Source organism: Anastrepha obliqua, chromosome 2 (genome assembly GCF_027943255.1).
Source record: "Anastrepha obliqua isolate idAnaObli1 chromosome 2, idAnaObli1_1.0, whole genome shotgun sequence".
Taxonomy (NCBI): domain Eukaryota; kingdom Metazoa; phylum Arthropoda; class Insecta; order Diptera; family Tephritidae; genus Anastrepha; species Anastrepha obliqua.
Genome location: NC_072893.1, coordinates 105,387,357 through 105,398,375, shown reverse-complemented (window position 1 = coordinate 105,398,375; position 11,019 = coordinate 105,387,357). Strand labels below are relative to the sequence as shown.

General features: G+C 40.1%; 2 protein-coding genes across 2 annotated transcripts; both read left to right on the top strand.

Moving 5' to 3' along the window:
* The first annotated feature begins 963 nt into the window (after positions 1-963).
* LOC129239065 (glucose dehydrogenase [FAD, quinone]-like) lies at positions 964-3,074 on the top strand. The gene has a single exon (XM_054874346.1). It carries the CDS (start codon positions 1,218-1,220, stop codon positions 3,069-3,071), a length of 1,854 nt encoding a protein of 617 aa, XP_054730321.1. The 5' UTR covers positions 964-1,217; the 3' UTR covers positions 3,072-3,074.
* A 14-nt stretch (positions 3,075-3,088) lies between these two features.
* LOC129239064 (glucose dehydrogenase [FAD, quinone]) lies at positions 3,089-6,690 on the top strand. Its single transcript, XM_054874345.1, has one exon. It carries the CDS (start codon positions 4,439-4,441, stop codon positions 6,299-6,301), a length of 1,863 nt encoding a protein of 620 aa, XP_054730320.1. The 5' UTR covers positions 3,089-4,438; the 3' UTR covers positions 6,302-6,690.
* Positions 6,691-11,019: the final 4,329 nt, after the last annotated feature.

The following is an 11,019-nucleotide window of genomic DNA, read 5'->3' as shown; positions in this document are numbered from 1 at the left end:
GAGTTTTTGAATATTGTTTTTTGAGTTGTGTTTAACAATTTTTTATACATTTGATATCAGATAATTGCAATAATTGTGGCCGCCGTAGCCGAATGGGTTGGTGCGTGATTACCATTCGGAATTCACAGAGAGAACGTCGGTTCGAATCTCGGTGAAACACCAAAATTAAGAAAAGCATTTTTCTAATAGCGGTCGCCCCTCGGCAGGCAATGGCAAACCTCTGAGTGTATTTCTGCCATGCAAAAGCTCCTCATAAAAATGTCTGCCGTTCGGAGTCTTCCCGAAAATTAAAAAAAAATTGAAAACAAAAAACAACTGATTGTGAATTAAAACTAAAATTAAAAATAAACAGGCCGCATTCTATTTCAGAATGCTTCCATAGCATTTTGGTTCAGAATTGCCAGTAGAATACTTCAGTCGCCGAAACCAATTCGATATTTTGACCAGTTTTGGATACCTCGCGTTTACTTTTATTTTTCATTAATTTTCTATAAAAATATGTTTCGCGCTGCAACAAATATTAGGTAAATTAGTTTGAAACTTTGCACAAGATATATAAGAATTCCTAAGATGTTCATCAAAATTTCAAACTATGGGTATCTTTGGGAATGGAGTGCACGTTTAAAGTAGCTAGCAATTCTGGTTGATTTTAGATCATTTTTTCCCCTGACGGTTTTGTGCATTTTCTTGAAATAAAACACGAATCGTGCATGCGTATGAAAATAGAAAAAAAAATTACATGTGCATTTATTACTTTTACACCACTGTGCACAGCTGATCCCTTAAAAATTTAGTATTTGAAAGCTTAGTATTTCGCAATTAAAAATTCGTTAGAGAGTAAGTATTATGACGTTCAATGAACCATGGCTCGGCCAGCGCGCTGTAATCGACGTACGTAAGATGACGACCGAGACAGTACAGTAGTATTTATTAGTACATATTCTTCCTAGCTACTGTCACATACTGTAGCGGTGCTATTGTTTTCCCCGCGGATATTCCAATCAACTCTATAACATTAGAATCTTTATATGGATTTACCGGTCGGCTGGGTGGCACAGAACTTTGCGAATCGGTGGCGAAATCACACACGCCTTACTGACCGCTTGAAAACGCGTGTGTACTCGTAATATTTATACTGAAGTCCGTGCGGCCCATATTTATTGCACTTAATGAATTGAATTTATTTTGAAATTAATTGCACTGTACAAATAATAGAAATGTCAACGCGTTTATGGTCCGCATTTGCGATAGTCGTGCTTTTACTTGGCAGCGTCTTCCATGACGCGCATGCCCAACGCGGTAATATTATAACGAATTTCTTTGAGTTTTTGAGACGTGGTCAAAATGATTTGAATATCGAGCATGTGGACGATGGTGTGCGGTTGATAAAAGAGTATGATTTCATAGTGGTCGGTGCGGGCACGGCGGGCTGTACGCTAGCGGCGCGCCTATCGGAGAATCCCGCCTGGAAGGTGTTGCTCATCGAGGCGGGCGGCCCGGAAAATGCAGCCATGGATATACCCATACTCGCGCATTTTCTACAACTCACCGAAATTAATTGGAATTACCGCACGCAGCCTTCGAACAAATATTGCCTTGCAATGAATAATCGCCGCTGTAATTGGCCGCGTGGCAAAGTGATGGGTGGCTCGTCGGTGCTCAATTATATGATGTACACGCGCGGCAATCGACGTGACTATGATCGGTGGGCTGCGAATGGTAATGAGGGCTGGAGTTATCGCGATGTTTTGCCATACTTTAAGAAATTCGAAGGCTCTGAAATACCGAATGCCGAAAGCGACTATGTAGGCCGGAATGGACCGGTCAAAATTTCACATGCTGACTGGCGCTCCGAAATTTCAAATGCTTTTGTGAAAGCGGCGCAACAAGATGGCTTGAAATATCGTGACTATAATGGACGCATACAAACGGGTGTGTCCTACCTGCAAGCCACTATATACAAGGGCATGCGTTGGAGCTCTAATCGCGCCTATCTCTACCCCATTAAAGGCAAACGCGCCAATTTGCATGTGAAAAAAAATGCTCTAGTAACCAAAGTGCTCATCGATCCTACAACGAATGCGGCGTACGGCGTGGTGCTAAGCACTGGCGGTCAATCCTTTCAAGTGCGCGCCAGGCGTGAAGTGATACTCTCTGCGGGCGCCATCAATACGCCGCAGTTGCTCATGCTCTCCGGCATTGGACCAGCGCAACATCTGCGCGATGTGGGCATCAGGCCAATTGTGGATTTAGCCGTAGGTTTCAACTTACAAGATCACATCGCACCAGCGGTCTCATTTACTACGAACGTCAGCTCAATCAGAACCAGTAACTACTTCGAAGCCAGCAACATAATGCAGTATATCGACGGAAAAGGACTTTTTGGTTTGCCGGGCGCTGTGGAAACAATTGCCTTTTGGGATCTGAGTCATCCAGAATTGGAAGACGGTTGGGCTGATATAGAATTGTTTCAGATAGCCGGCTCATTCGATGAGAATCCTGCAACGTTACGTGCTTTCGGCCTACAACTGGACACCTATAATGCCATGTTCGCGAATGTTAAAACAGACGGCTTCGAGATATTTCCAATGATACTGCGTCCGAAAAGCCGTGGACGTGTAATGCTCAAAAGTAATGATCCCTTCAAATATCCGCTTTTGCATGCAAACTACTTTGCACATCCAGATGATTTGGATATAGCAGTGCGCGGTGTGCTTAAGGCCATCAGCTTGGTGAAACAACCAGCTTTTAAGGCGATCAATGCGAAGGTTTTGGAGCGCGTCATGCCCGGGTGTGCTAAGCTGGCGTATAAGTCGCGTGCCTACTGGGAGTGCTACGTGCGACATTTCACATTCACCATCTATCACTACTCGGGCACGGCGAAAATGGGACCGGCCAGTGATCCAGCTGCTGTAGTTGATTCACGGCTGAGGGTGTACGGTGTAGGGAATTTGCGTGTGGTCGACGCAAGTATAATGCCGCAACTCATTGCAGGGCACCCGAATGGGCCTGTGTTTATGATCGCCGAGAAGGCGGCGGATATGATAAAACAAGATCACAACTATATTTGAGGGGAAAGCTTAAAGGAGCTTTCAGCTAATGACGGGGCTACTTTGAAGGAAAAAGCTTGTGATATTTTTATGGGTTAGGAATATAAAGAATAACTGGAGCTATGAAGTACACCAGCATTGATTTAAAAAATACAACTAATGGGTTTAGCTAAGGACGCCTGCCATCTACTAACATATACAATATAAATACTCGTAACTACTTAGGAAACGAAACGATTACTTTGGAGCTCCTGTACATTTCACGGCCTTTACTTGAAATCGTTTTAATAGTTCAATACAGCCCGACAGCCATTTTTTGAGCATTCAATTTCAACCTTTGTGACATTGTTAGTTCGTAAATTCTTGGCGCCGTTGAGGTCGTTCAATCGTCTGCTTGCAAAATCATGTGCTCTGCAAGTTCAACAACCAATTAAAATGCCGATTGACGCGCAACGCCACAGCGGACGTGAAGGTGCGCATTGCGCTGCATGCATGTCGCCGGACATGTAGTGACGAAACAGTGGCCCGAAAGGAAAACCAAGAAAGAATAAAATTTGCTACGCGATACGCGCCACCAACGGCACCAGCATAGACAATCAAAAAAGTCTGTTTCACTTTCTGTTTCACACCAAAACAGCGCACAAACACACGCTTGCGCGAGCACCTTGGGACGCAGCCAAAAAGTGGAGAGACAAACGACATAGCCAGCGTGCAAGTTCAACAGCGTTGTCACTGCTGCGCAACTTAATTTGCTGCTTAAATCTTCGCCATCAACGACGCCGTTACCGTCTAGTTTTAGCCATCGACGCTGCAGCTTAAATCGGTGGACAACCTGTTCGATGTTGGCGCGAATTCGCATTGAACTATTCAGTTTTCTGCTGTTTATAGTTATGAAAAACTAATCGAAGAAGAAGTTGACGAAGAATAGACGCTCGCCGTTGCTTTATTCATTACGAATATTAAAACCACATACGCCAGCCGAACGGCGAGCATTCAAAGTTACGTTTTCTCGGCGTTAAGACGCGCGGTTCCGAAAATACGGTTCACTGCATACGACGCAAGCAACGGGCACGCGATTCTAAAGCAAAAATAGCAAAGTGGCTAGAACGCGGTAGCAGCGTTAGGAAGTTGAAAAGGAATAAAACGAGTGAACAAATTCTGCCAAGCAAGAAAAATTAGTGCAAAGTGCGAATAAAACATAAATTGAAAATAAGAACTCTGGGACTTTGAGACTAGTGATTGAAAAGACTTTGCCACAGAGCATTCGTAAAAGTGAAACTGATATTTTAATCAACGCCATCGGTGATATCAGAGGCATTTTAAAATGCAAAATTCTTAAATTTTCATACCAAATTTTATAAAACAAAAAATAAAACGTGTCTACAAAAATGTTCTTTCTACTCCAACCACGTCTCCTCCTTCCAACGCTAGTATGCATTTTGGGCGCTCTCACATGGGCGCAAGAACGCAATGTTATCCTGGAGGCCTTCGACTTTTTGCGCCGCGGCCAAATGGACGCCAATCTAGAGAATTACGACAACACAATACAAATGGAAAATGAATATGATTTTATTGTGGTGGGCGCAGGTACGGCTGGTTGTGCGATTGCGGCGCGCCTCTCGGAAAACCCCAAATGGAAAGTGTTGCTGCTGGAGGCAGGCGGTCCAGAGAGTCTCATTATGGATGTGCCGATCGTCGCGCATTTTCTGCAATTGGGTGAAATGAATTGGAAGTATCGCACGCAGCCTTCGGATCGCGCTTGCTTGGCCATGAATAATAATCGTTGCAATTGGCCGCGCGGCAAAGTGATGGGCGGTTCGTCGGTGCTCAATTACATGATGTACACGCGCGGCAATCGACGTGACTACGACCGCTGGGCAGAGCTGGGCAATGTGGGCTGGAGCTGGCGTGACGTGTTGCCCTACTTTAAGAAATATGAAGGTTCCAGTGTGCCCGATGCCGATGAGGATTTAGTGGGCCGTGATGGTCCCGTGAAAGTCTCCTATGTCAATTGGCATTCGCAGATCGCCGATGCGTTCTTAGAAGCGGTACAGCAAGATGGATTGGACCGCCGTGACTACAACGGACATATACAAAATGGCGTTAGCTACTTGCACACAACAACGCGCAATTCAACGCGCTGGAGCTCGAATCGCGCTTATCTGTATCCGCTTAAGGGCAAGCGACGCAATTTGCACGTAAAGAAATTCGCACTAGTTACAAAAGTACTCATCGATCCAACAACGAAGACCGCTTATGGCATAATTGTGCGCACCGATGGACATGAGCAGAAAATTCTGGCACGCCGCGAGGTGATTGTCAGCGCTGGCGCTATTAATACGCCACAACTGCTTATGCTCTCCGGCATTGGACCAGCGCAACATTTGCGTGAAATAGGCATCAAACCGATTGTAGATTTGGCTGTCGGCTTTAATCTGCAGGATCACACAGCGCCAGCAGTTACCTTTACAACCAATGCCACATCGTTGCATTTCGAAGATTTTGCCGATCCCACGTTGGTGAACCGTTTCAATCGGCAAGAAGGCCCCTATGGCTCGCCCGGTGGTTGCGAGGCTATAGCTTTCTGGGACTTGGATCATCCGCATCTAAAAGATGGTTGGCCAGATATCGAATTGTTTTTGGTAGGTGGCTCAATGTCCTCCAATCCAGCCATATCGCGCGCTTTCGGCCTCAAGAAAATTATATACGATTCCATGTTTGCGGAAATAGAAGATAGAGATCTTAATGCCTTCATGATCTTCCCCATGATACTGCGACCCAAGAGCCGTGGGCGCATCATGCTAAAGAGCAGCGATCCGCAAAAATATCCAATTATCTACTCCAACTACTACGCACATCCCTATGATGTGGACATTTCGGTGCGTGGCGTACAAAAAGCAGTCAGTCTGATTAATTATCCAGCCTTCAAGAAGATCAACGCAAAGGTGTGGAATCGCAGAATACCAACATGTAAGGGTCTCGAATTCGGCACACGTGACTACTGGGAATGCCATGTGCGCCATTTCACATTCACCATCTACCACTACTCGGGAACAGCAAAGATGGGTCCGGCATCAGACCCAGCGGCCGTGGTGGATCCAAGATTGCGCGTATATGGCATAAAGAATCTGCGTGTGGCGGATGCAAGCATCGTGCCAGAGATCATGTCGGGACATCCGAATGGACCTGTCTTCATGATTGCCGAGAAGGCGGCGGATATGATCAAAGAGGATCATGGGTTCAAGCAGTGACCAAGGGGAACTACAACATTAGAATGTATTAAATGCCAAGCTTTCCAAAGGGGGGATATCACTAGCTTGTAAGCGTGGGTGGATTCATTAGTTTAAGGCAAATATGGAATTGAAGTAATTTAATTTAAGCGTAAGTGAACCAACCGTTGCCAAGTGTAAGCTTTGCATTAGTTGTGAAGTTAATTTAAGCGGAAAATGTGTACATATTTAAAAAGATAATTTAGATTTTACACTTTAATGTACAATAGAAGCTTATTTAGAGCGTTACTGAACTATTCTAAGTCTAAATATTTACATTTACTTTTAGAACAAAAATAGCAGTGTACAGAAAAGTATTTCTAAGTTTTAAAGTCGAAATAAAATACACTTGTAAAAATGTCAGTTATGTATGTATGTATATGTGTATGTATTTGTAAACTTGACATTGACTACCGAAGTGCGTTGCTTTCGGCTTCACTTGTGCTATTATTTGTTGTTGAGCTTTGTATTGGTCTTCGGCACCTTTGTGACTCAGTTTCAGATGAATTCAAATCAAAATGAGATTTCGGTCATTCACTCGCTTTGGCTTCTTCCATATCTTTCATTCAACTACAGCGCTCGGTTGGTCGATCACAAACTGTGGTCATTTAGATTTCGCGGCTTTTCGCCAACTTCATTCAGCGATTACGAAATTGTATAGTAAATTTATGCGTAATTTTAGCTGATTGAAATGTATGTGTTGAACAAGTTTTTTTCGAGGGTGTTTGCATAAAATTTCGAACATTAACAACTGGCATATGATGAAGGCAAAAAAATATGTACATATGCAGAGAAAAAGGTGAGAAAAAAAGAGGTTATAATTATAAAAAAATAATAATAATTTAATATATTAAAATATCTTTTGTGGACCGTAAAATTTGTTTTAGTTTCTTATTATTATAGAAATTCCATATTAGACGGTTTTATAGACCGCCGAAATTATTAGAAAGGCAAAATATATTGGCTATGTACTTATTTATTTTTAATTTCAATTATTTTTTTCATAAAAAATTTAAAATATTTTTTTATAAAACTAACTTTTTTTGTAAAAATAACTTTTTTTTTTGTAAAAATAATTTTTTTGGAAAAATAATTTTTTTTTTATAAAACGTTTTTTTATAAAAATAACTTTTTTTTTATAAAAATAATTTTTTTTTTATAAAAATAATAATTATTTTATCTTTTATAAATATGTTGTTAATTCTTTAAGGGGGAGGTAGGGTTTAGCGCTAAAAAAAAAACACTTTTTTTGTGAATTTTTTACAGAAATATGGATTAAGATACTTTAATAAAATCAGTTACATGTTATTGTACATCTTTTTAATAAGTTTTTAAAAAATATTAATAATAAAATATTGACAAATAAGCCCATGACAGAGTTTTTTTGGAGATATGTTTTTCGAGAGGTGCTCTGCGGTGCCAATCGGCATTCGTCGTAGAATCATCTGAAACCAAAAAAAGTCGAATTTTTCAGTTAAAGTATGACGTAATGCTCCCCCCTACATTAATAAAAAATTTTTTTTTTTTCATTTTTGTAGTTTTGGTGGCAAAAAAACGTAAAACGAGCATTTTTGGCGAAAAATTTCGCCATATTTGTAAGTGAAAAACAACCTTAAAAAACAAAAAATAAAAAAAAAACAGTGTAGGGGGGAGGTATTTTTGATTTAGAAAACGTGTGCCAAATTTGAAAAGAATCGGTTGAATAGTTTCGGAGTTGTGATTGGCACCGACTTTTAAGAAGTCGTTTCGGGAAAAACGCGTTTGAAAAAATGACTCTGAGAAATTATCGATGCTCCGCATTCGAGGTAGAGTGCCTACAAAGGCTATAACTTTGAGAGTTCTGCTCCGATCCACTTAAAATTTTGACACAACATTCTTGAAATGATTTACTATAAGATGAGTGAAGAAAAAAAATTTCGATTTTGTGACCCTACCCCCCCCTTAATAAGACAAATTTAAAATTTTGTACAACAAAAAGTATTTTTTTTTTTAATAAAAATAATTTGCTTTACAAAAATGTCGTTAATTCTTTAATTAGCCAAGTTTCAAATTTTGTATAACAAAAGAACCACAAAAAGGTGAGAAATTTTCAACAAACGATGTTTCATATTTTCTTACCAGAATTAGCAAAACAATTTAGAAACAGTTCAATAGCTCATTAAATTCTAATAAAAAAAACAAGTGCAAGTTTGATGTCCATCAAAATTTTTGTTGATTTTTGATACAATTTTTCCTGACAATGCTTCGCATTTTCTCCGCATAAAAAAAACCGTCACGCAATCAGCGAAAATTTTGAGCTACATCAAACTTTCATTTCATTACATGTCCTAATGTTTAATGGGCTCTAAAACTGCATACTCAAGTTGTTTTTGACGTGATAACGTCTTATAATTCGATTTAACAGGCTGCACGCACGAAAAAATGTGTCGTTACCTTGCTCATTACTGTTCATATGTAGTTACCTTGCTCATATTAGTGTTACCTTGCTCATTACTGTTCATATGTAGTTACCTTGCTCATATGTAGTTACCTTGCTCATATTAGTGTTACCTTGCTCATATGTAGTTACCTTGCTCATATGTAGTTACCTTGCTCATATGTAGTTACCTTGCTCATATGTAGTTACCTTGCTCATATGTAGTTACCTTGCTCATATGTAGTTACCTTGCTCATATTAGTGTTACCTTGCTCATATGTAGTTACCTTGCTTATATGTAGTTACCTTGCTCATATGTAGTTACCTTGCTCATATGTAGTTACGTGAGCGTATATATGTATGTATGTATATGCGCAAATGTACATATATAAATTCACGTATTTGTATTTGCATATGCCTTCTTATTGATTATTATTAATTTGATTCACTTGAAGAATTTAAAATAAAACCAAGTTTGTTAATAATACCTGTTGTTTTAATGTTATTATTATTATTTTTTTATTATATCTGAAGGAAAAAATGTATGGTAATATTTACCATATCTATACTAATATTATAAAGAGGAAAACTTTGTTTGTTTGGTTGTAATGAATAGGCTCAAAAACTACTGGACCGATTTTAAAAATTCTTTCACCATTCGAAAGCTACATCACGAGTAACATGGATTATATTTTATTTTGGAAATAGGGCTCGAGATATAGGTCAAAATGTGGACCCGGGTAACCTTCGGATGTGTATGTACAATATGGGTATCAAATGAAAGCTGTTGATAAGTGCTTTAATACGGGGTAATTTTCATACCTATTGATGACTAGGGTCTGGAAATATATGCCAAAACGTGGACCCGCCGTGTCTTTGCACCGAATTAAACCAAACTTACACACATTGTTAAGTAGGTATTGAAGATGATTTCCGTATAGTTTGAATACCTATTGGTAGATAGGGTCTCGAGATATAGGTCAAAACGTTGACCCGGGTAACCTTCGGATGTGTATGTACAATATGGGTATCAAATGGAAGCTGTTGGTGAATGCTTTAGTTCAGAGTATTTCCATCCGCTCCGTGACTAGGGTCTCGAGATAGAGACCAAAACGTGGACCCTAGAATGTGTTTGTACAATATGGATATCAAATGAAAGCTGTTGATAAGTGCTTTAATAGGGGGTAATTTTCTTACCTATTGATGACTAGGGTCTGGAAATATATGCCAAAACGTGGACCCGCCGTGTCTTTGCACCGAATTAAACCAAACTTACACACATTGTTAAGGAGGTATTGAAGATGATTTCCGTATAGTTTGAATACCTATTGGTAGATAGGGTCTCGAGATATAGGTCAAAACGTTGACCCGGGTAACCTTCGGATGTGTATGTACAATATGGGTATCAAATGGAAGCTGTTGGTGAATGCTTTAGTTCAGACTATTTCTATCTGCTCCGTGACTGGGGTCTCGAGATATAGGTCAAAACGTTGACCCGGGTAACCTTCGGATGTGTATGTACAATATGGGTATCAAATGAAAGCTGTTGATAAGTGCTTTAATACGGGGTAATTTTCATACCTATTGATGACTAGGGTCTGGAAATATATGCCAAAACGTGGACCCGCCGTGTCTTTGCACCGAATTAAACCAAACTTACACACATTGTTAAGTAGGTATTGAAGATGATTTCCGTATTGTTTGGGTACATATTGGTAGATATGGTCTCGAGATATAGGTCAAAACGTGGACCCGGGTAACCTTCGGATGTGTATGTACAATATGGGTATCAAATGGAAGCTGTTGGTGAAAGCTTTAGTTCAGAGTATTTCTATCCGTTCCGTGACTAGGGTCTCGAGATAGAGACCAAAACGTGGACCCTAGAATGTGTTTGTACAATATGGATATCAAATGAAAGCTGTTGATAAGTGTTTTAATACGGGGTAATTTTCATACCTATTGATGACTAGGGTCTCGAAATATATGCCAAAACGTGGACCCGCCGTGTCTTTGAACCGAATTAAACCAAACTTACACACATTGTTAAGTAGGTATTGAAGATGATTTCCGTATAGTTTGAATACCTATTGGTAGATAGGGTCTCGAGATATAGGTCAAAACGTTGACCCGGGTAACCTTCGGATGTGTATGTACAATATGGGTATCAAATGGAAGCTGTTGGTGAATGCTTTAGTTCAGACTATTTCTATCTGCTCCGTGACTGGGGTCTCGAGATATAGGTCAAAACGTGGACCCGGGTAACCTTTGGTTGTGTATGTACAAT

Coding starts and splice junctions, on each gene's coding strand:
- LOC129239064 (XM_054874345.1), top strand. CDS start 4,439: ATGTTCTTTCTACTCCAACCACGTCTCCTCCTTCCAACGCTAGTATGC.
- LOC129239065 (XM_054874346.1), top strand. CDS start 1,218: ATGTCAACGCGTTTATGGTCCGCATTTGCGATAGTCGTGCTTTTACTT.